The 26,555-nt window shown below is 40.3% G+C and overlaps 1 protein-coding gene across 1 annotated transcript; it reads left to right on the top strand.

Annotated features, from left to right (window-relative positions):
- The first annotated feature begins 5,679 nt into the window (after positions 1–5,679).
- Positions 5,680–25,998, top strand: LOC118332783 (tumor necrosis factor receptor superfamily member 10B-like). The gene is made up of 10 exons (XM_035668213.1): positions 5,680–5,973; positions 15,610–15,778; positions 17,406–17,537; positions 21,326–21,437; positions 22,064–22,197; positions 22,301–22,399; positions 22,487–22,533; positions 22,672–22,953; positions 23,089–23,125; positions 23,702–25,998. The coding sequence occupies exons 1-10, from the start codon at positions 5,941–5,943 to the stop codon at positions 24,001–24,003; spliced, it is 1,347 nt and encodes a 448-aa protein (XP_035524106.1). The 5' UTR covers positions 5,680–5,940; the 3' UTR covers positions 24,004–25,998.
- The last annotated feature ends 557 nt before the right edge of the window (positions 25,999–26,555 follow it).

Genomic DNA, 26,555 nt, shown 5'->3' on the forward strand with positions numbered 1-26,555 from the left:
GAGGAGGGGGGAGGCAAGAGAAGGGCTAAATGCAAGTCATGTGAAGCTCATGAGAACTAACCTACAAAAGTTGGAATCTTGTTTTCCTTTCACAAACTCTTTACTGTTATTCTTTTGTTTCCTTTCTCGATCTTTGTGCAATTAATCTCAATCTTCCAGCTCAGAACTTTGACTTGGTGCAGAAGGCAAGAACAAAATACTCCTCTGTGCTGATTATTCTGAAACAGAAGGTTAGTTATGTAGCTGCCAAACACTAATTGATTGAGGCAATGAATCCTATTTGATTCTAAGTGTACAATGAAAATTATGCTAACTTTGTGACATCTTTTTTCTTTTATAAACTTTGGCTGCCAGTAAGTTATCTGACGACCAGTAAGTTGAATTCCTTACAGTTGTTGAGAAGATCTGTTTTTTTGCAAGAGGCGCCATGCCATTTAGTTATGAGATTAGCTTCGTCCCAAATTTGCCATGGAACTGTGAATAATTGCATCACGTGGAATGGAGTGCTCTGTGCATTTGTTACTTTTACAGGGTGTATTGCTTCAGTGTGTGTGTGTGTGAGTGGGTGGGTGACTGCAGCCCCAGCTCGCAGGGATCGGCGTCACGTCGCATGCTTTGAATTACTGTACATTTGCGGTTGGTAGACAGTCTGCTGCCAACTGTCTCTCAGTGGATCAGACAGCTAACATCAGCACTGTGGGTTCTGCCACGAGTCTCTCTTTAATTCCCACTCAGTGTCTTTTTCCAACACTCTTTCTCTGTCTTGGAATTCTTTCACCACCGTCTCTCACTCTCTCACACACACACACACATATGCAAACACGGCTCTCTGTCTTTTAATCATCTCCACTCACTCAAACGTATCTGTTTTATTATTTATCCATGCCATTTTCTCTCCTAACTCACACAGTATATACAGCAGCGTGCAGACACTGACACCCACACACATTCCTGTATGCAACTTACACAAACACACAGATTTGTCGGTCTGTTTACACAGTTCACTGGGCAGCTAATCTTTATGGAACTGCTGACTGAAGCCTGTCTTTTGTCCAAAAACGCTTTAAAAAAACAGTCAGGTGACTAATCAGGCCACATTACAACAGCAGCTAGATCGCTGCCTTAAACTGCGCGGCCCCTCCTGTGAATCCTACCCAGGTGGTGCCAGGGAAAGTACTAATGACATCACCACATGGGTTTCAACAAAGACAAGCATTCCTCACTCAGTCATAATCCACTGTGTTAATATACAGCCCGACTTCAACCAGACAAAACCAGTCAAGAAGCTTTTCTCTCACGCCTCTCGCTCCCTCCCTGCGCCTCTCTCTCTCTCATCAGCCTCACTTTTAACTCTTTTTTTTCAAGCTCACCAGCAAACACCTTCAAGGCCTTAAAACAGATCCAACTCTGTGTGTTTAGGAAGTGTGAGCTGATTTGACAATAAGACACTTGACAATATATTTCCAGCATATTTTGCCAGGAACTCCCACGCCTTGTCTTCTGCTTTTGTCAAATGACTTAAGGAACTTGTCATGAGCTGATTTTATTTTTCCATTGGTACTAAGAGGTCATTGTTTTAAAGATACACAAAGGTAGTCTTCAAAATCTGTTTTGAAAAATCAACCAATTTCAAGGATTTCCTGGAATTGTATAACTTCTTTTTGTTGCTATATTCCGCTTTAGTCATTTTTCTAAAACTCAATTTTAGCAGCCGAAAATTAACTCTAATTCTTAAAGGCAGAATACAAGTAGAAGAATTGTTACAAACGCTGTTTATTGAAGCTTATATAAGAAATTGAGTTGTAAGCCTTGTTAGCATGATCAGTGTTCAATTGTTTATGGGCCAACAACAGCGTTATAAAATACATTCCTTCCCTTTTAATAATTAATTGTCTGGTCCCTTAGGGGCAGCTGTAAATATAGCATGGATATATTATCACCCTTTCAGTTGATATGACATTTGGAGTTTGTGACCACCTTGCAAATGTAAGTCTATTTACTCTCTTTTAGCTCTGATTTTGGTCTCCACATGGACATATCTGTCTCTTTGACTGCTAAATGGCCCACTGTGTTCACCAGCTGCTACAGGGTCTGTCATGAAGTTTGGTTAAAGACATTAAAGGAGCTATATGTAAGAATTTTTGTTTAAAACATTGAAAAATGAATTAAAACTATCAATTAAATGTGAAGAATTAACCGTTTTGATGTTATGTCGTAGACGTATTTATACTGTGTTGCAGAGATATATACTGAAGTTAGCATACCAGCTAGCCCCAGCTCGTCCCACTGCTGTAGAGACAACTCTTAGTGGGTAAAGGGATTAAGTTTGATGCTAAACTTACAACATTTCTACTAGACTGGTAACAGCTGTTAATGCTAACATTAGCTATTTAATGATTATAAAAGTAAAATTAGCTAATTGTATAACGTTACTGACTATGTTAATGTGTTTGCTAAGTTAGCTGTTTGTTGAAAGAAAGAAAGACTCATGGGAGGGACTAATGATAGGGGCAGACACCCTAACCTTCTGGTGATATGTTGTCCCCAATTAGTTTGGAGTATGAATTTGACAGGTGATCAATTCTTACATGAAGCTCATAGCTTAGCTTCTAATAACTTTGCTGACATTTCATCAAGCACAACCATCAGGTTTAATTTGTCCAATACTTTGTTCAACGGCCTGCAAAACTTGACATTCCCTTCAGCTTCAGTTGGACTTTGAATTAAGTGCTAAACACGCTAAACTAAGATGGTGAACAGGGGAAACGTCAGACCTTTTAAGCATCAGAGTGTTAACATTGTATTTGTGAGTGCAAGCATGGCTGTAGACTCTTCAGAAAAACTGCTGCTTGAGCGTGAGTGGAGCAAAATAGTAAACCTGCAGGCTGTAAAATCAAAACACAGAGCTAAAGCTAAAACGCTCCATAGAGATGAAAGGAACTGCAGAGTCAGGTGATAATTCTCTGTGAGTCTGTGATTACAAGAGACCCTGTTCACATACAAGCAATCCTATGACCCATTGTTAATAAAAAAATATTGATTATAACTGCTCTATTTATAATTCCACTCATGTCGATGTGTAATCACTCTACTTGTGTGTCTGTTTGCGTGAGAAGGAGTGCACTGGATGATTGTCATGCTCCAATCTTTCACACAGATGAAATACAAACAACATCATCAACTTCTGTGTCAGGCTACGGCCCCTCATCTCAGCACATTCACACTGTGACCTTTCACCCTTGACTGTAAACATGCAGTTATGACCCTCTGGCTGTTGTTGTTGTTGATATTATTGAGATCTCTCACAGACACTGATGTCCAGATGGGTGCAATCACATTAGCCCCTTAATAAATAAACAAATATTAATAATTCTTTTAAATCCATCAGATATTGGGAGCATAAATGCCACGGATAACTAAGTTTGATGTCCCAACATATCTCATCTAAAATAAAGATGACGCGGGGCTGATGTCCTTGTCATGTACCCGCAGTGTGAATGTGGACCAATTCTTTTCTGCCCTGTTTATGTCACTGCTCTGTATTCCTTATTTATTTTTATAACAAAATCTAATCAAAATCAATTACGGGAAGTACGCAGTGCGGTGAAAAATAAAGATTGAGGGACATTTTTTGTGTTTTGTTGACCTAAATAATGCAAAACAAGAAAATAATTTTAAGGCTCATGTCTTACATTTAGTTTTTCAGCTCCTTGTCATTGTTTTTTTTTTTACTTTTTCAACCTTCCTAAACAGCAAGTGAAACAATACCCAGCAGGCCTCACAAGATAAGTCACTGACGCTCAGGAAGGTTTCCCTTCCCTTTCTTTTTTCTGCCTTTTCCTCCACGGGTCACTTCTATGAACAACTCTCCCACTCACTACCATCTGCTGTACACACACCTACATACACAAATAAACAAACATGCATATGACCATCACAGTGCTCCCACACAGGATATGCAAATGACTCTTTGACGCTACACAGTATTTAGCAACTAACTTCCTTCATTGGTAAGGTCACCTCATTCTCCCTCACATTATGCAGAATTTTCTGAGATATTTGTTGTTGTAAAAGTCTATTATCTGAACTAATCAACCCAGTGGCCGTAAATACTGACTTACTCAGGATAAGCCTGCAAATAACTCAGTCATACACTTCCTGTTTTTGAGCACGTAGTCGGTGACCTCAGGAGGAGGAGCACAGGATGTGCTCCAAGTGAAAGATACAGATAGAGATTTCCTAGATAGTTTTAATTAAAACACATGTTTAACTTTGGCAGGAGGGGATGGGATGCATCTGTTGTGCAAGTGTTGCGTTGTTTGTTCTAGATGAAATAATTGGGTGTAACGCCTGATCCCCTTCTTCCACTGCGAACAACATAATTTCTTTAATATTCGTGTTATTTACTGCTCTTCTATTCTTTTTTTTTAAGCTCCAATGACACTGATAATTAGTCTTTCTCTGTCATTTTTTTTCCCTTTTTGGAGCTTAAAGTGTGATTACATTGGTCGCATTCAGCAGTATACTGTGAGTAAACAACAAAGTCGTGTGAGAATTGTCACATCGGTATTTTTCTTCAAATGTTTATCTGGTCAACAGATGTCATCTGTGGTATTCAAATACTCTATAATAACCAGCATCTCTGATGTGATCTGATCACACAGTTTTCATCAACACTATACTCACCCAGGCATTTTGCCATACTAACTGACGCACTATAATTATAATACTGTAACTTCCCTTGTGGTCCACAGCCCTCACTTTGGTCACAAGATATTTAACTATCGTAATGTTTCATAACACAGTTTTGGTTTGTTTTGTGGACTTGAGAGAATGAGAAGTGAGACATACGCCAGACAGCATTTACTCTAAATGTGTCTAGAAATTGCTCAATCCGTCTGTCATCACCAAACTGACTTGTGGCAGGCCTGAGATTTATTTATACTAGCTGTTTGGATGTGTTTGTTTATTTGTTTGTTTGTTTTGTAAATGACCCGACTTGGTATAGCGGTAGGTTTGCCCAAATATCTTCCGCTTTTTCCTCCCTAGGCAGACAGGCTTTAGACCACAGACCCACTTTAGATAAGATTTTGTCAGCAGGAACCACATTTGAGAGGATGTTTGTTGTTTGATGTAGCTTAATACAAACAGAGGATTAATGTTATGTTGTAATTAAATAGTAGTTGACTTCCGCTTAGACTGCAGAACTCTTAACCGAGTTGAAAACAGTTGTTCCTCTTCTCACAGTCAAATGAAAACTACTCCTCAGTCTGATTAAGACTTAAGTGTCTCCACTTGGGAATCCACTGGTCTGGAGTGTGTATTTGAAACAAAGGTCACACTCTGGTGCTTTAACTTGCAGCACATGGGTTAGTTATTACTAGTGAGTTACATATTACATATGCTAGTTAATGGCTGTAATGGTTGGAGTGATTTACTAATGAGTAAATGTAAGATCAAAGCATTGAGATGAAATTACATTTAAAGCATAAACTTGTTTCATTTTATATAAATCCGAGCTGCATGTTTCACAAATGTTGCACACAAATATATATATATATATATAACTTGCATTTGTGCCTAAAGTTGCCTCAATTAATATTCCAAGAGAAGCGTTGTGATTGGCTCCTGGCCGCCATGACGTCACACTTAGCTGTGAGGCAAACAAACAAAAAAAATCCTCGGACGGTCTCCCTCTCTCTCCCTCCCTCTCTCCTTCTCTCTCTGCCTCCACAGAAAAAGCCCGTAAAGGCTTGACAGTGACAAGAGTAAACTCATGAAAGAAACCTCACGACGGATAGTTTTAAAGCCGGAGCTTGTGTGTGGCCGTTTTCCCTTTTCCCGACTGTAAGTGTGTGTGTTTTTCAAGAGACTAACACTGGTGGTTCGTAACGCGAAATCCAAGTCGCCGGGATTTCCTCTCATCTCGAAGTTCCCAAGATGAACTTCGGTCCGGTGCTCGGGAAACTTTCTGTAAGTAAAGCACGCCAGTAACTTAACTTATTTGAATGTATATCACTCAATTTGACTAACAGCTGCTTTGTGGTGTCTTTTATTAAACTGCTAATGATGGTTCAAATGTGCCACTAACGTCGGCTGGTCGGCTCTTCCCTGGTACGCGACGCTACAGCGGGACAGTGAAGTAGCAGCGATACAAAGTTGATTCAAAGTGTCGCCGGGATAGTTTTTTATGGACTTAAAAAACACCTTTTAAAACACATTTAAGTTAAAGCCTTAAACCTTTTGTAAAGCTTTCGACTCTTTTAGGGGAAGCTGTGCTGTGTGACATTGTGGGGGGTGGGGGGGCAGAAAATCACGGCCAGGCCCTGTGAACTTGCAGGAGATGAAACAAGCCAAGGTTTCATTGTCCCGCAAGAGCACAGAACAGGAAGCAACAAAAATAATGTGTTTGCTTGTTGTTGATTTAAGTGTTTATTTGCAGATAAAATGCACTCATCTGAAGCCCCACCACCCCCCCGGGTTTTCTGTGCTCAGTACAGTACATGTGCTGTATCATTCACTAACCCCCCCCCCCCTCCTCTCTCTCCACTCTCAACATTACAACCACCATCTGTGTTGGACATCATGTGGTCATATTGTTCAGACACATCAGTATATGATGGCTCTCGGTCTGTCCACAGCGGATGTAGCTGGCAGTATGGGCGCTATTAATAAGTGCAGGGCAGCTATGGCCTGCTGTGAAGTGCACTCCTGCTCATACAAGCTTTGTGAATCAAATAGTGTGAGGAGAAGCATGAGGTTTTTTTTTAGCGAGCATGTCTGAGGGTATAATCAGTTTAGACCCCCCCCACCACCACCACCACCACCACCAAAAAAAGCCAAGAATTCACCTTGCCAGTTAGTCAATTAAAGCCGCAAAGTCACTCAACAGTTTTTCCAGCAAAGTTTATTCCAGTCAGACCTTCACAGAGACGTCTTTTCATTCCTCGCTGTTGTTTTTCCAGCTGTGCAGCCACAAAGACTGACACTAAAAATGCTCTATGTTCCCTGCGCAGCTTAAAGCGTAACCAATTCATGAGTGGTTCTTTGGAATAATGCAAAATATGTGAATGATTGTTTTTTTTTTTTTTATGTAGGAACACATATTGTATGCAAATTCATGTCTGGGTTGGCTTCCCCATGTGTTTTCCTCTCTTGTTTACATTACAGTACGAGATAAGAAGCAGGAAGATGAATCAGAGGATCGTAATGACAGGGCAAATGAAGGCATGGCTTGCCTTTTGTGGCTTATAAAGGTCAATTAAATGAAGAGTGTTACTCACTAAACTACAGTATTGTGGCCTTTGATCCAAGATGCCTACTGTAGCTCTGCTTACCATAAATGTAGCTCTTTAAGTAAATGCAACATCTGCTGATGTGCCTGGAGCTTATTGTTTGTTTTCTGCGATGTCTGATCTGTGTTCTAAGTCATGCAGCTCCTCCATTACTGAAATCAGATTTACTTCAACGGGTGGCAAAGTCAATGTTTATCTCTTCTGTAAACCACAGTACATTCTGGAGGCCGCGCCAGCAAGCCTTGTTGCTAAGGGACTATGAGGAAACTTCAACCCCCCCCCCCCCCCCTCCCTTCCTTCCCCCTTCACTAATCCCCCCCTACACACACACACCCCTTCAAATTGCCTGAGTGTACGTGCCTGGCCCTCCAGTAAACTTCCTGTCTAGAGTACACAGATGTGCTGATATTAGTGGCATCAATTTACTTCTGAGAATTGTCATGCCCATGCAAATGTACACAAGATAGTTATCTGTGATTGCTTACGAAGTGTCTGGGTGTTGGTTCACACAGGAAATATCCCTCTGTGTCTCTGTGGACAACACAGACAAGGGCAGGACTGACATTTGGGACAAGTGGAGGCCAGACTGTGTCGCTGGGGACTGAGCAGCGGTCAACAAATTGGCCACTCTAGAGTTCTTAATACTGTAACTATTGCTTATTGCTGCTCTGCATGGTGACCATGTGAACAGCTATAACCGAGCCTGTGCCTTAGAGGAGCTAAATGGACTCTGAATGATGCAATGGGATGCAACCAACAGTCAGATACCAGGTGGTTGTGTGCCTCTTTATGTTTGCCTGACACAGTTTCCACCCAGGTATTTGTTCCAGTGAACCGGCATAGTCTGTGATGTTTTATTGCTTTTTTTTTATCAACCGGTTGTCGTTGTTGTTGATGTGAATCACTCCAGTTATCAAAGACCTGCTGCTGACTCACCTAGGGAGTGCCACCTGTTCAGGTGGAGCCCACTCACATGATGCATTCCAACAGGGGCAAGTCAGAGCTCACACTCGAATGGTCCAGCGTTGAGATAAGTGCTGATAATTTAGTGTGTGTCAAAGATCACTGGGTAGACGGATTAACTTCTTATACATGTTTTTTTTTTTAGACCAGAGTAGCTATGAACTAATTCCATATCACACACAGTGTCAGGAATTTGCTAAGTACTTTGAGGTGCAATACTCTCCCACATACAGTCCCATGCGTACAGAAGTCAGCTGATGGGTCAAATCACATGAGTTAGATGTTCACTGTCCTCTTTGAGGACATTACACTAGGAATGGACAGTGATTGCCACAGGGTGCAAAGCTAATCTCAACTTCTCCTTTCTTTAAGCTATTCCGTTCTTTTTATATATTTGACCTGTTTTCCATTGTTTTAAGATGCAGAAGGTGGTAGCTGTTTTGTCTTATGGGGCGCATTATGTATGTGATACATATTTGATAGTATATTTAAACAACAGGAAATCATAAAGTAGAAGGAAATCACTGTTACAAAGCTGTTAGCTCTTCAACTATTTCAATAATCCATTAAATATTTCAGTCATTTGTTAACATTCTCTGGTCCCAGCTACTACAGGATTTGTTGCTTTTCATCGCTGTATACAGAATATCTTTGAGTTATGCACAACTGATTGGAGATAAGACGCAGGATTCATCAACTTGTGAGAAATTGTGATAAAGTTTGGACATATAGCCCAAATGATTGATTGATAATAACTGTTAGTTGCAGCCCTACTACTACCTAAGCATAAATCAAGTAGAGGGGAATCACTGTTAGAATATGACACAACAGCAAAGTGTGTATTTCAGTCACCAATTAGTCAATCGACTGAAACGCTATTTAAAATACTGACTCATGGTTTGAATCACTCTTCAAGCAAAAGCTTCTAAATCGTGAATATTTACTGCTTTTCTCTGTTTTATGTGATCATAAACTGAAAATCTTTGGTTGAGCAAAAAATTGGCCATTTTTCACTGTTTCCTTCTAGACCAAACAATTAATTGAGAAAGCAATCAGCAAATTAGCTGATAATGAAAATTAGTTACAGCCCTATATTTCAAACATAAGAGCTGGAAAATGTTGCACTGACTGTAAGAGGGCTAATTCTTTTTATTAGCAATTAATCTGCAGATTATTTTCTCAATTGAAGTGCCCTTCCCAATTTGCCAAAGCCCAAGTTAACATATTCAAATTGTTTGTTTTGTGTAGCCAAGAACATCTAAAAGCCAAAAATCTTCAATTTCTGCTGAAAGAAAACCAAAAAAATAGCCCATATTCACATTTGAGAAGTAGAAATCTGCTATAATGTGCTATATCCTCTGACTTCCTGCTCTCCTGAATGAAGTGTTGAGTCTTAGAACAAACTCAACCTTTGTCCAGAAAATGGACCTCTGTTTACAAAGACATAAATCCGACATAAATTCCAGCTATTGATGGTCACTTAAGTCCCTGTTGCCCTGCTACACCAGCCACATATTCTACATTTTTGCTGTGATATGTTTATAGAGAAGGCTATAAACTGCCAGCGCTTCATGGCCTTTTTTTTTTCCTTTTACACAAAGACGAGCTTTAATGGAGCTAATGTGATTGTCTCTAGAGCGAGGTGATGGATTCCTGCACATACTTTAATCTATTAGTCATCCTTTCTTGCTCTTTTCATTCTGTCCCTCCTGGAGTTGTCTTGTGAGTTGCCTCTCAGCGTCTCTGTGAACGGCCTAATCACAATTTGAAATGGCTAAGTTAATTGCCCTCCTGCACACAAACCTCTGAAATTTAATTTGTGGATTGCCGTTCACATCCAAAGTCCTCGCCTGTCCCTCAGTAACATGCTATATGACTCACAGTGATGTTGTGTGCATGCACAGCAGGCAACTTGTAGAAACCACAGAGTACTCACAACCCCAACAAATCAGAAAAAGTGTGTCACACTGCACCTGCTTACATTTCTTGAACTTTCAGCAGCCCCCTCTCTTTCAATCATGTCAACATCAACGTCACGAGTGTCATGTCACAAACTTGTGGTTGCCGGTTGACTGCCAGGAAATTCATTAAAGCTGTCGTCATCACAGATTTCTTTTCTCTGGTATAAAGGTGAATGTCACCTAACCTGCTTGTGACACTGGTCTAATCAGTGAAGCATACCTCCTGAGGAAACTCAAGAATTTGTGTCGTGGAGCTGCAGCTTCCCTCAGTTATAAATATCCAGCCTAACGGATATGTTGTGGGTCTAATCGGGTGCCGGGCCTGCTCAGAGGCAGGCTGCTGTGGAGGGAACAGTTTGGAGCTGAACCCTGCATGAAGCCTCTGTATTGTCTTGAGCTTCCTGTGCTCCCTGAGAGGAGGGGGCAGCCGCTTTTCACACGCTCCCATACATACACTGTAGGCGTGCTTGCGCGCTCCATTGTGTGCGTATGCTCGTGTGTCTTCTTCAATGTGTGTGCGTAGTTTTTGTGGTCCAACAATGTGGCTTTCACACCAACTGCTCGAAATTGACATGGGAGTCGTTCTTTTCATTTTATATCATTTAGCTTTATAGTGATGAATGTATCCGAGCTTGGCTGAACTTTGGATTTATTTACGGCACTGTAGCAAGTGTCAGACAGCTTTCACTTGACATAAGCTGGGTTGTACTTCATCTTCTAACACAGAATGTCAGTCTAATTTATCACTCAAGGAAAGTTGTGCATGGGCACCCCGTCTCCGGGGAATACTTTATCTATAAAGCAGAGAGCATTCACTGTACTGTCAAGGTCAGCCTCGGGAGATTTAAAAGTACAATACCCAACTGTTCCAGTAAGATTTCACAAATAGTTACTGAAAAGACTGCAGGGTATAGATCACATTAAAGTCTCATTTAAGACATCGTAAATAATAAGTTGGTGTATGCTGGTTAAATTAGAATAATGTTAAAAACCAATGCCAAAGTAATATTGCACATTGGGTTTCACCAATAAAATAATCATATTATAGAAGATATCTTGTGTTGCAAGACAGCGTTTCTGTTATATTTGGTATTTTCCTGTTAACTTTGTGTTCAGGTTTCACTTTATCAGTTGTGTTAGGTCAAAAAGATATCTGAATTCTTCGTAACATCATAAATTGGGACTTATTTATTCAACTAGACAAAACAATTAGACCATTAGTCACAATTAGACAAGACAATTGAGCAGTTCTGGGAAGGTAATGGTAAATACTGTAAAAACCTTGACATGTGTAAATGTTTGGCCTTGTAAAGTCCAGTCAGTCAGAACACAGATAATTAGCTGCAATAGAGAACAAAGGATTAATCAATTAATCGATTAGTCGTCAGAAAAAGTGGCACACAGGCTCCGGTTCCAACATCTAAAGTGTGAGGGTTTGCTGCTTTTGTTTGGCATATAGCAGAGTAAACTAAAAAGCTTTGGGTTTGGGGCTTTTAGTTGCACAAAAAAATTCTTTGAAGTTTCTGGGGAGGAATTTTCTACATATTTTTTCACATCAAATAGACAAAACAATTAACCAATTAATTGAAAAAAATAACAGGTATATTCGTCAATAATGAAACACCACGAATTGGGAATCATTTATTCAATTAGACAAGAAAACGGTCACAATGAAATAAGACCATTGAGCAGTTCTCATTCGGTAATAGTGTTATTTTTTGGCTCTTCAGTCAAGCAGAAAATAGATATGAGACTAACTGTGCAACACACCAACTTGCTGTTAACTGACTGAGAGACGATCACTGAGCATTTCACTGTTAAACTCTGACATCAGTTGTGGTAATAACCCATGGCAGCTGTAATGTAGATACTATTACGTCCGGCGGTATGAGATGGTGGGGGATGTTTCTCCTCTTTGTGGTTGCGGAGGCAATTGAAGACTGAGCTTTGGTAAGGTCAGTAGAACACACAGGTTGTTGACATTTGAACTGAGGTAAACATTTCATATCTGAGTCATTTATTTAAATCAGCAGCCATGACAAAAAAAACATGTTTTTGAGTCCTTAAGTCCAATATCCCCAGGGAAGAAAAGGCGAAACTCTCTGTAATCCATGTTTCTTCTACAGGAGCTCTTTTCCTCTCTGTCATGTTGTTTGAAAGCATGGATGTACAATATCGGCGCTATCACAAATGTCCCATAATTGATTAAAGAAAAGGATTGGCTAATAAGAAAAGCATGATATGGAGAGTCAGGTCCTACTCCGGATACAGGAGTATAATGAGGTACATCATGTCTTTCCTTATCAGTTAGCTATGATTGAAATCATCTGTCCAATATGAAATGAAGAATCTCTCTTGGTTCATCTGTGTGTGTGTGTGTGTGCTGTGGATGTGCAAGAGTTCATCACATTTTCTGTTTTCTGTTTCCTCCCTTTATTTTTCTAATAGAGCTCACTGTAATTCCCTCAGGGATAAGGAGTGATCACAGCCCTCTAAATGGCCCATTGATAACCTAGGTCAACTGAAAGGATGTCCTGTCATTTAGTCACAAATGCATTCTCAGTGTACATGGCATGTGTAGAGATTGTGCCAGGGCAATTTGGAAGAACCCAGGGTGTTTAGGGGAAGTGGAGGGGAGCTACTGTTGTCACATAAACAGAGGCTCCCTCATTATTTTATTGTAACTTTTATTAGTTTAACTTGCATGGCACTAGCCTACCAAAGCATGACAATCGGACACTGTTTTAACAAATAATCTGCGGCCAAGCCCAGTCATTGCGCGGAGGATAGAGAGGACTGTGAAGTGGACTGAACCACTTCAGCCCGGGGTTGGAGAGTTTCCAGGGATTGTGGGTTTGGAGGGCTTTCTACACTGAGGTTACAGTCACTCCAGTCTTCCTCCTCGCTTGGTTATAGAGGTAAAACTAAGCCACATTGTGGCTGCCCATAGTCTTTATGTATACATTTATGCCTATGTAGTTTCGCGGCCTTAGGGCATTAGTGTGGACACATGTAGATGGTGTTGTCAGTTCTCGTCTGCACGCAGGCTGTGTTAGAGACATACTGAAGTTACTGAACTGTGTTTATTACAAAATAAAAGCTGTAAGATTGTTTTTTAATTCCCACATGCAGAAGTGATTATGCAGTAGTATGATTCTGCCATCCTATAAAATCCACTCCCTCTTTAAACAATTCTCAGTAACAATAACAAATTCTGCTGTTTGTTCTCTTAGCTGAAACTATTACTCAAATGAATCGTCACTTATTTTAAAAATAGATTAAGTCACTTCCAAAAAAGCCAAATATTAGCGAGCAGCAGCTTCTTTATTATGAGGACTGGCTGCTTTTGTCTGTTTTATATCACTGGAAGCTGTATGTTTTTGAGTTTTTGGACTGTTGTTGGGAAAAAACTAGACATTTGAAGACGTCACCTTGGGGTCAGGGAAATTGTCATGGGTATTTTTCACCATTTTCTCACGTTTTATAGACCAAAGGATTAACTGAGGAAATAATCAGCAGTATAATAATAGATGGTAGCAGCCCTACCTCTCTTTATGGATCTTCTGTGTACAACCTTCAACTGCAGAGAACAACAGGTTAGCTATTGAGGGCAGCTGCACCTGGGAGTGTTTTGAATCACAGCCCCTGAAATGAACAAAGACTGGAAATGATGTCATCTCTGTGCCGTCTCTGCATCTTCACTGTCCAAGAGACACCTGAGTTTTAACTTTTGATTAGCCGTAGTGAGTAATTAGCTGCTTGCGCCTGTATAAATAAACTTTTGGACATCCAGTGCAATTTCACATTCTACTTCTGCAATGTAGAAGTGTAGGATTACACACTCATTCTTTCCCAGTTGTCCTTTTTCCCCCCATCTTTTTCTTTCCACCGTTTTGTCGTGCACATGCACAACGCAGATTTTTTCTCTCTTGCCTTTTCACACGGCCTTCTACTTACTCTTTCCCCACTTCCATGTCTCTCTACGTCCCCCACCCTGCAGTCATACACATGGTGTATTCAAGTCTAAAGACTCACCCTGTGTCATGCAAGCTGTTAGTCCCCCCCCCTCTCTCTTTTTATCTCCCTCCCCTTTCCTCTCTCTCTCTTCTCTGTCCCCCCCCTCCCCTCCGCAGAATGTTTGGATAGATCTAAATGGTGTGATTGTGACTGCTCTGCCGGCCGTCTGCCCCTCCACGTCTGCCTCTCAGCGTCTTTGGAAAGTCTGACGTGAGCAGAGTGAGAGGAAGAAGGGAAAAGGCAGAGAGAGAGAGAGAGAGAGAGAGAGAGAAAGGGGAAAGTTCTTTTGAACAACAAGGCATGGCGGCCCTCCAGAGAGCCAAGTCTAGCGTCAGGAGTCAGTCTCAGCTCCAGCCTGTCCCTCTTTCTCTACCTCTATCTATCTGCTCTGTCTTTATTCCTCTCATTCTCCCACACTGTCTTTTTTAAACAACGTATTCCCTGCAGAACATCCCATCCTCAACTCGCTGTCTACAGTTTCTCACTTTGAATCAACCCTCCTCCTCCTCTTTCTCCCTCCCAACCCGGCCCTCTCCTCCCTAACCTGTTCCTTTCTCTCCTGGTGTAGCAGAGGTGGACGGGGTGGTGGTGGGGCGGGGTGCACAGGAGAGACAAAACCTCCAAAATCTAGGCCTCTCATTTACCCAGGAGGTGTCGCATTGCGTTTGAGGCGCTTCACGGCGGTGTCACATGTCGTGGCATTCAAAGAGCCGGGGTTTAAGAATGTGGGTCATTTGAAGTAGAGGCACTAAAGTGTGTTGTTTGCCAATGAAAGGGGCCTTCTCACATTGACATGGTGAAAAGCGTGTGAATAAACACCAGCGCCTGGGGGCCACACTAAAGTGTTCGGCTGTATTCTTCTCAGTACCCCACCTATACAAGCCTGTTATTATCTAGCACATGAATGGATTTTCGGGAATCACATTTGATATGGGCACCGTGCTGGTGTTAGGTGAGATGCCTTATCAAACCCTTTCTGTTCCAGCAACTGTAGAGGCAACGGAGTCTCTGCTTTTTAAACCTTTCCTACAAGAAAACCAGATCATGGAGTAATTAGGTTTGGTTGCCTGTTGCGCTGCATGTAGTTAGCGTATAGCTCTGCATCCTGCACACACAGGGTTGTTTTGCCTCCAGTTCCGACTGACTGGATGGCTCCCTTAATTGCTTTCCCACGGCAGATGTTCAGATCAGATGGTTCAAATTAAGTCGTAGATTGCTCACACAAGGTTTCCTATGAAGATAGACTCTCCTCTTTACTGTCCTTCAGCTAATGTGATTGAGTGGGTGAGTGTATACTGTGGATACACAAAAATAATGCAAAGCCTTTGTCTCCCCCCCCTCCCTTCCTTCTCTCCCTGACCTTGGTGATTCAGGTGTTGGTGGCAGTTGCCCTCATCGGGCTGGTTTGTCACGCAGCAGAACTTCCAGCATCTCAGTGGTCCAGCGATGAATACAAAAACCTCACCCTCCGACGACCCAGAACGTGTGTCGAGAATGAGCAGTACCTCCACCAGGGACTCTGCTGCCTCAATTGCCAAGCTGGTAAGGAGAATCACATTAAGTAGAATACAGAGTAGCTATCACAGCTCCAGTTGCAACCAAACACATAAGCAACAAGGGCCTGTATAAGTACATCTGCTGCAACAACCTGTAAAGTTGTAGCATTTCCTGTATCCTAAAAAATCTTTTGAGTGCAGGCTAGAGCCAGCAGTTAGACTGGCATTTTGTGTGAAAAAGTCAAATGTCAAATCCATAACCTTAACTGTATCCCAAATGAGTTTTACAAATATTCTCTGCCTGGTCTGGAAAGAATGCATAACGGGCAGCAGCAGAAGGCAAACTGTTCCATCTCAGCAGATCAGAGTGAAGAGAAAAGTGCAGAATATGAAGCAGACGTTATTTTTAAGTTCCAAGTAATTACACGTACCTACCCTTTTAATTTATTATTTAAAGAATTTGGTAAGGCTGTTAATGTTTTTTTGGTTTTTTGAGCTCAGAACATATTTAGCCAAGATGCAATTACTGCATGCTGCTGCTAGCTGATTGAATTATTTAATTTGCCATTCTGAATTCTAGGAAAGTGCTTTTTTATTTGATCAAGTCAAGTTTTGGTTTTGCTTCACATTCATCAAATAATGCTTTATTTAAAAAACGCATGGTGCTTCATCAAATTATATGTGCACGAACATTTTAAAGTAAAAGTATTTAAAGCCTAAAGGTTATTTTTGTTGTGTTGTTTGTGTCAGTTTGACTGTGAAAACCTTCAGGCCTACAAATCTAGTTGTGGTACAGCAAATCAGTAACAATGGAAATGAGGCCTTTAGAAAATCAGATTCAGACAGAGACAAAACTATAAAGTGTATTTATGGGAGACAGAGAATTAACAAATATTAACTGATAAAAACAGAGAAAAACGTCTTGGTTGTGACACTGTCCTGAAGAAATATCTTTGTTTGTCTTGGGTTTTATGTTTTTCCCACTTTTGTGATTTCGTTTTCTTGCATTCTTGCCAGTTGGTCAGTGGTTACCACATCCGTAAAAACCACTGTGACCACTCAATTGTATGAAATGTTAGCTTGTTGCCTCTTTTTGTAAGTTATGAGCTTTTATTTAACCAGGCGGGATTCTTTATTGCCTGGATGCACATTGAATATCAGTTTTGCCCACACTTAACTAGAGCTAAAACAAACTATTACTCCTGAACCAACCACAATACCAATACTCTGTGTTTACTGAATACTCAGTGTGGTCAACCAGAGATGTCTTTGCTTCTGATGTATTCCTCACATTCTCTGCTGTGTCCTTTTTTTATTTGTGCATCATGTAAATCCTGAAAACACGACAATCAAGTGTTTTTCATTCATGGCATGCGAGTATAAAAATAACTTCCTGGAAACATGTCATCTCATGTAAAACAGTGAATCATGCACCCCCCCCCCCCCAGCTCTTCAATTTTGTCAAATCAAACTGCCCTTTTCTGCTTAGCTAATATCCCATTGGTTTACAGTACACATAGCACAGTGTGAGCTGTGGTATGTCCTGTCCCAGCTTCCTACTTCAACAGGAAACGCATCACATTAATGACGTCAAGATTCACAGGGCTGGAATTGTCCCTTTATTATATTTATCACTTGAGTTGTTGTTTGACCTTTTTTTGTTTTATTTGCAGGAACTTATGTGCACAAGGAATGTGAAAGAGACCAAGAACAAGGGAGCTGTCTTCCCTGTGACCCTGGACAGACGTACACAGAGCACTCCAATGGGATGTACCGCTGTTTGCCCTGCACACACTGCCGCTCAGGTAACCAGATTGTCTGCATCTTGACCTGTGTTTCATGATATCTTAACAGTCAGTGGGAAGGATTAAGGTCTGTTCAGCCAAGTATATTGCTATACTATATTAATTTACTATATTTGTTTTCATTACCGATTCATTTTCAATTGGTTATTTTCTTCATTAATCAATTAATTGTTTGTTCTAAACAAAGAGTCAACAAATAGTACAAGAAGCCCATTACAAGTTCCCAGAGACCAAGTTTACCATTCCAGAAGGCAAAGAAAACCTGAAAATATTCACAGTTTAGAAGCAGGAACCAGTGATTTTTCTATTAAAATTGACTATTACTTTTCTTAAGAATTCAATAATCAATTAAACTACTTGTTAAGACATGTCTACTGTAGCAGCAACAGTGCCCTGTAAATATGTGTTAACAACAACTACAGTAAGTATGTCATGTCGGGTTGAACCAGGAAATAGCTTTGTCCAATCTGAACACTAAAAATAGGTCCCAGGTTGTTAAAAAAAGAAGAAAAGAAATGAAATAACACCTAACTGGATTGCCCTTTAATTCAAAAATACTCTTCTGTAATCCAGTCAGTCAAAGATATATTGTTTGGGAAAGTCAATACCTTTTTGTCTGTGCCCCCTCCTTTCAGACCCACTCATGAAAATGTGATCTTATGATGTTACACGGAGTAGTAGGGCGTGTCTTTGTTGTTTTGTTTCGTGGGATAAATGTGAGTGTGTTACCTGTCTCAGGAGATTTGCTTGTGTGTCTGTCTTACCTGGCTGAACTGGGTGTGGCTGTGTCCCATTGTCTCCCACACTGGGCGTCTTTGTGTCCAGTGAAAGGCTGGAGCTACAGAAAAGAGACTACTGTTACATAGGATGTGTTTTGTGCTCATTCATTGCGGTTTTAAGATGGAGCTTTGTGTGTTTTGTTCTCGTTTTAACTTATTTATGACCATGTAATAATTAATTGGAGCGCGGCAAAGGAAAAGTGAATTCAATTTTGAAAAGTTTGCTGCGGACTACTTGCACTTGAAGTGAACTGCGCTGCTATCTGCTTCACTTCAGAAGCTCCTGTTTAGAAATATCCTATATTGACAAGGCTAAAGTGGATTGACTGAATCATTTATGATACCAGATAGAGCTTTACTATCTTTGAAGTTTAAACTATGGTTTCACGTGTTGGCTCAAAAAAAAAAAACCTTACGATGAATGATGTGTAGGGGATTTCACCTGTGAAAGTGTTTCTTTTTTATACACTGCATAAATCACTGATTAGACAGGAAGTACACAGAAAAGGCTATTCATATTCAGATTGGGTTAAACAGACACTTAACTCTGATTTTGTGCCTTGGAAGCCCCACCCCAGCACACAGAATTATATAAAGCACCTGCCAATTTAATAAAAAAAATAACATAATCAAGAAATTATAGTGTATTCCCCAAAACACCAGCTGCCTAACTGGTAGTTGAGTATTGACTTGTTGCCAGTTTGACACTTCCGGATGTTCTTTTTTTTTTTTTGTTAATGGAGGTTTGGGTTTACCGTGACTCAGATCCTATTTAGAGCTTTGTTCCTCTCCTCTGCATGTGTTACATTCCAATCAGCCATTCAATACACATTTTTAATGTAAGAATGAGCTTCTTCAGCACAGCATGAAGGAAACAGAGAGTGCTGCGGTGTCAACAGCTTGTAAAATGGCTCCACTGCCAATAAAACTAACACGCAACAACAAAACATCATTTTCTAGCTTGATGGAATTACATAAATAGCAATAACAAACTTGACAAAATGGAGCAGATTAAGTCACTGAACAATGTCATCAGCATGTTCAAAATCTAACAAAGTCAGCTTTGTTTAACTACTATTGTATTTAACTGTTTGTACACTGTATACTCTCAGGCCTTTTTTCTTACAAGGAACTTTCTTTTAAAATCAATAGGATCATTGTGAGAAACATCGCAAAATTCTAATTTTTTATGTGAAATATTTTCACAGTTAATCAGTTGTTATTTTCAAACATTTGTGTGCTCTACAATCACTAAGATGATAGTGTGCTGCAGGGCTGAGCATTTAACAGCCATGCAATAAGTCTAAATCGTCCCAGAGTGTCTTCAGAAATGAACAAAATAGCCCCTAGGAAATTGTTTTGTATTGGAAAATTGTCATTATATTTTGATTATATACCATTAAAATGATAACAATCGAACCCATTGTCCCAATAACTTGGCATAGGTAGCAGTCGAGAAGTGCTGTGGTAATCTCAGCAGTGGTCTGTATGGAAGTGTTTGTGTATAGTGAGTGCAGACACTAGCCAGGAAAAAGCTCAGAAAACAAGAACACAAGAGGAAAGGACAAGGAAGAGTTCACTATAACTCATAAGATGTGCCAAAAGAACGCACCATGAGCATGTTACATAAATAGTAATGTCTCTTGCTTGCCTCATGCGACTTCTAAAAATATTTACTTTAAAAGGATTTGGAAAGAAAAAATAGATAAGGCACACAGTTTTGAACAAAACATGCATCTCCTTGCTGACAAATTCATGGTCTGTTTACATCCATACAAGCCAAGTTGTTGTCTTGAGCCATCAAGTCATTCCATATAGTCATAGTACATCACATGAGCGATGAGTAGTATAAGTAACAGCTGTGATTATATATATATATATATACAGGTCCATTTAACTTAACTGAACTGAGGTCATTAAGATCATTACATTGATAGTTACTGATAATTAACGGCAGGGGAGACACAAAGAATTCAGTGTGGAGAGAGCCTGAGAGAGGACACACACTGGAGACTTCAATCTCTGTTAACTGGCTGGGATAAGTAAACTCCATTTGATACTTGACTTCAAACTTATGAACAGATAAAGACAGAATTTCTCCTGCTGGCCTACCTTCTAAACTATTTCCTACTGCAAGTGTTTGTGAGGAGATGACCGATTGTGGACTTTGTATCCTGGGCAAAATTCTCACCTGTGGAAAGGTTGACTAAACGTGTGTCGTCATTGAGGTCATAAAATAACACAACCTCGTGCTCTAAATGAATATCTGAAAACTACTTTACAGAATTCTTTTAAACTAGAAAAAAAAAAGGACTGAGCTGAATTGTCTGAATACATTTGTAAGAAAATTACTGTGGAGAAGATTTTAAGATACAGGAGTGTGCTCGCAGTTTGTGTTCCCTTAATTGGCAAGCATGGACATCAGATTTCCATGAAAGGTCATCCTGTGGAGGTAGAATGCTGGTTTGTTATTAGTTTTGATTGTATCCTAAAGGCCTACTGTCTTTTTGGGGTCTCAGTTTAATAAATGAACTATGCCAGATTCTCCATCCCTCATTATCCTGAGGAAGACAAAATTGGAAACCCAATTATCTAACTTTTTGTAAAACATTACCATATAATTTGCTAATGGCGAAGAAGTCCACCATGTTCTCCCCCTTTTAACACGTACCAATGGTCACTGGTTATTTATTAAAGGTCTAAAGCTGCCCGAGAGGTTACACACTCTGAGTTCAAGAGTAATGTGTACTGTTCTCGAGTTGTTCACATCGTATCCATGGCGATCGCTAGATATGTGACACAATGGCTTTCATTTTATAAAACAAAGCAGAGAATAAAGCAAGATATCTTTTTTCTGACACAGATATGATACATTGCTGTTAAATATGTGAATTAATGGACATTCATAGAGTGGATTGATGTTTATATCTGTATAGATTTCACTGGATTTATGTCCCTGGCCCTCAATGTCATGATATTTTAAAAACTTACGTCTTTTTCTATCTACAGATGAGATTGAAACCACATCGTGCACCACAACTACAGACACCAGGTGCCAGTGCAAACCGGGAACCTTCTGTGTCCCAGATCAGGCCTGCGAAGTCTGCAAACGTTGTGCCAAGTAAGTGTAACCTTTTGCCTGAAGTAGTTGTACTATACTACAACCCAATCGCTAGACTAGACCAATGATATCGGGTTCTACAAAACCCAGGATCATCTTTAGTGACAACGTTATTTCTGCGCCTGGGAGCTGCAGTATGGTTGAGGTTAGGGAATGATCGGCAAATAAACTATAGCCACAGTAGAGTCAGGGTTAAGCAACTGAAATACTTGGTTATGGTTAGGGCGAGATAAACATGTCTCCTTCGTGAATGTCAGACTCTCTATATGCCCATCCTTCACCCTGACCTCCACACCCTTACTTTCTGCCTCGCCACGTAAATGGTACACTGCTTCCTGCTTCGGCACTGAGCGCTGGCATTGGGTGTGAAGGTGCCGACTCATCCAATATGAATGTTATTCTTAAGATAATGGGTTGATTCTCTAGAACCCTCGGCATTGCTGGATCTCAATCTTAAACAGCTAGTTCATTTCATTTATCTTGCAAACCAGTTCAAAGCCAGTCCCTGACTGCCAGCAGACTAGAATTGAAATCTTAAGGACCAGCTTGAAGCGCCCATGGTTATAATGTTGTTAGCATGTTTTACTTTCACTGGAAATGTATTTTAATTTTCTACGAAATTACAGGTGTAAACCAGGAGAGGAGGAGGTGAAGTCGTGCACCCCGTTTTCTAACACAGAATGTCGAAAACGGAATCCGTCTCCTACCAAGACCCCCCTAACCCCTTCCACACCAACCCCTACTTCCCCAGCAGACATCGGTAACCTCACCTCACTGTTTCACGAAAAGACTTCTGCTCAACATTGATGGCTATTTTAAACTTTATTGTACATCTTCACTGATTTAGTTCTGTTTCTTTCCAGTTATGCCCATATGCATTTCCCTGGTCATCATCATCTTCTTCATCCTTTTTGGACTGGCTCTGTGGTGGTTCATAATCAAGCATCATTGTGAAATACCATGTGAGTTGACATTGTGCACTGTACCTTTCAATGCTGTTTTGTTTATTAAGGATGTATTCCTAATGCTATTTGTGTGCTTGTAAACAGGTTCAAAGAGCCATTGTGACTCCAGTGAAATCGTGAAGATTCCTATTGTAAGTTATTGTGTTGTGTTCTTTCCTGTTGTGCGCCTTTTTAAAGCTTTTATAATTGGTGCATTATATAATTAGTATTGTGTGCTAGCATTCACAGTATGTCACTGTGTTCTATCTTCCATTCTTCCCTCTGATCAGGATGAGAGTGGAGCCACAGCCGAGGAGAGACAGAACAATCAGAACGCCGGTCTGGAGGGGGAAGAGTCCCGCCCGGAGTCACGGCCCCTGCTGCAGGAGACCCAGGCTGGGATGACCAAGGCCTCCCCTCCCCTCGAAGACGAGGACCGAGGACTGGGAGACAGTCTGCCCAACACCACTAGTTCGTCTCAAACCAGCCTGTCAGCCCTGCCCACAGCAGCTTCTTCTGGAAGTACCCCACACCAGAGCCCCACGGCCTTCAGACTGCCGCCTGCAGACATGGTGAGGGGAAACTGGAGGGAGGAAAAAAGATTTAAAAAATATTAGAAAGATTTTAAATGTTCAAATCATTTGTTTTTGATTCCAGTGTTTCATTTTCAAATTTTAATCTCACATAAAATGTCTCTTATGTTGCAGGATGATCCTCTGCGACATCGACTGGTGCCACTACAAGGTAAGATTCTTGCAGTTGGAGGGAGATTTCCTCCTCTTTTATATATTTTTTACTCATTTCATTAAGCTATTAAGCTATTTTTCATGCCTCTTGCCCTGAAAGGCAGCTGTACACAGAAAACTGCACCGTTTATTACAGTTAATGTCAGTCCACAGTCAAATAAACAGATTCTCCTCAAGATCTCGCATTAGCTGTTTGATAGATTAATAATCTCATGATAGTCAGGCCATATCTAAGCCTTCAGGGGGTTAGAACATGCTGCCTTTTTTTGCTGTTGTTTTTTTCCCATGCTAAATTAAAGAGGACATGGCTTAACAGGTTTGTTTGATCCTCTTGTTAAAATGCTTATGTATGCATACCCCGAAGGAAAATGTGTCCACACTGTGTCCAAGCATTAATTGCTGTATGAGGTTTTTTTTAAAGCATTTAACTTGGTTAGTTAGTGTTAAAAATCCATTAGTCCATTGTAAGACAATATTAATGGGTACATATACAAGTTTCTGTGCAAGCAGCTAACACTGTGCCTCTTTGTGTCTCACAATCTAAATTTGACCTATTCATCTCTGGTTTTTTAAGGGTCAGAAAAATCCCTAAAGAAGAGCTTTGATTTGTTCGACGAGTACCTGGATGTGCGGATCCATAACAAGTTCTTCAGAATGATTGGAGTCAGTGACAACCACATTCGGATCGCAGAGAACGGCGCCCCTGGTGACAAAGTGTATGAACTGCTGAAGAACTGGATGCAGAGGCAGGGACTAAAAGCCGACATCAACGACCTGTTAGAGGCTTTGCTAAGTATGGACCAGCGGCGCTCAGCTGAGAGCATCGCCTCTGCAGCCCTGCAGAGAGGCTACTACAAGTACGCAGACACACCCTGAGAGCTGAAGTAACAGGGACTGCAAATGAAGAAAACCACAAGTACTTAATGCAAGAAAACTAAAAGCACACAGACACTGTCGGTGGACATTGTGTCAGGCGAACAGCCTTACCTCTTTGTGGCTGACCAGCCATGTATTCAAAAGCCAGTAGTTTTAAAAAGAAAAACACAAAAAGGGGAAGGTCGAGCCATATTGATCAGAGCTCTGAGGATGTTGACTACTTGCCAAATACGGAGGTGTAATAATGAAAATGAAGAATACGTTTTGTGGTTAAGTTTAAAGATATTGTGCGACCATGACATTTTTTTTTTTCAAATAGAGCAGAAAAACATGAAGGTGTCAACTTCCACACGCAGAAATGGTTGCACGTTTTAGGCTCTACTGAAGCAACGTTCATCCAAATACTGAAAGCTTAGAAGTCTCTGGGTGTGTGTCACTCTACCCAGATCAGAATACACTACCTGGAGACAAGGATATACACTGGTTTGTAGGAGTGGCATTAGCTGTGTCACAAATACTGTGCCTCTTTGTTGCACTGACCTCTGGCACATGTAGGATTTAAGACTACAATCATGCTATATTTGTTGTTTTGTAGATTTAGGCTTCTCTGAAACCTTATGTAACAGTGTCCATGAACCTTTTTCTGAAGAATGACAGGAAACGGTTGTCCATTTGTTATGACAATGTGCTGCCTTACTAATCATAAACTTTACCTCTTCAGTGCCATTTGATAATCTAAATTTATTTAGCTATACATTTTTATTATGATTTCATGATGGTCATAGAACGTAGTGATTCAGAAATGTCACTTTGTAGAAATGTTTTCAGTCTTTGTCGTCCAGTCTTTTAAATGTTGTGTTACTACACAGACACACACACACACACAACATCATAGAAGGAATTTCACAAGCTGTTTCTGTTGGAGCAACTGTTAATAGTTTAGTCAAATGTATCCATAATGTTTCCATGTAACTTGAGGGTCATTTTATTTATTGACATATTTATTTTAATGAATAATAATTAACTTTCATTATTTATACCATTGCCAAAAATGACCCTGCATAACAAGCACACACTGTGTGCACACATTTGTGTTGTGATTACAACGTTTAGCTACACGGCAAAAAATGACTGACATCAGACTTTTTAAGGTATGGTTGAAACTTGCAGCGTTCAGTTGAAACCTTTTCATTTTTGCTGCATTGTGTTAAGTTTAAGCACCCTGGTCCACACTGTCACTGTATCAATGTTACGTGTGCCATTTCTTCACAAGTGAGTTTCCACTGTGACCACATTCAGCACATTGTTGAAGCTTTCATGATGCTAAATGCAGAATGTGTCATTTCAAATTGGAGTTGAGGTGACATCAATCGCTAAAGAAAATGAGGATTGACCTGTTGAGTCCAACCGTTTGATTAGACTCAGACAAGATGAAGGAAACCTTTTCTGGATTTAACAGGAAGTACAAATTTATTTCCCTAATTCTGTCACATGTACATAAAAATGTCCAGAGAGTGTCCAAGCCTCACAAAGTCTATGTGTATATGTATATATGCAGCTCTATTAACAAACCAAAATGAATATAGTGAGGTATGAAGTTATTGAGAACAACAGAAACACCAACCAGAGCAGTTGGCTGTGGAGGTTGTGACATTTTAAACTAGATTTTGCCCATTTTTCTGCAGTCTCTTATGTATAAAGGAAAGAGTTACAGAGTTATATATTATTGCTCAAGAGTGATGCTACAGTGCTGGCACTGCCATCTATTGACGGACAATGAAAATGCAGCCTGCATCAATTTCTAGGGACCCTGTACACCCCTCTCTCACTTACCATCCTTACCCTTTTAACTTTTTTTTTTTAACGCATCCATTTCTTAGACTTTTCTTTTACAATTCCTCTTTGCCTTTCCTGAAGTAGCATAGCAGTGAATAGACTCCAGTGCATGTTTTGTTCACTCTGTGTCAGTTCATGTGAGTGTAATGTTTTCCTTTTTTTTAAAAAAAAAATCTGTTTTTACTTTTATGTATTTAATTGCAAGTCCTAAACTGTTCAATTAACTTCCTTTTACTTTTGTCAAAACGTTCTGTGCGTTGCCGTTAAGCCATTTCTTCCTTAGTTATTGTTTGCTTGTCATGGATTTCAGATATAAATTATGCAAATACATCAAAGCTGTTTTTATTTCAATTTTAAATAAATGTTTTGTACAGATAATCGTCTTTGAATTGCCTGGAATTACTGATGTTTTCATGTTTGGTTACACATTTTCCAGGGTTCTGTAGATCAAAATGACCACCTGGGCACCCTATCGTCGGTTCACCACTTTTCCTTCCTTGGAGCACTTTTGATGATAGGTACTGACCACTGCAGACCGGGAACACCCCACAAAAGCTGCAGTTTTGGAGATGCTCTGACCCAGTTGTCTAGCCATCACAAGTTGGCCCTTGTCAAAGTCACTCAAATCCTCACGCTGCCCATTTTTCCTCATCCTGAGGACAAAATGTTCACTTGCTGCCTGTTATATCCCTGCCACTGACAGATGCCATGATATC

This window comes from Morone saxatilis, unplaced genomic scaffold (assembly GCF_004916995.1).
Source record: "Morone saxatilis isolate NCDOM2014 unplaced genomic scaffold, NCSU_SB_2.0 Contig21, whole genome shotgun sequence".
NCBI classification, from domain to species: domain Eukaryota; kingdom Metazoa; phylum Chordata; class Actinopteri; family Moronidae; genus Morone; species Morone saxatilis.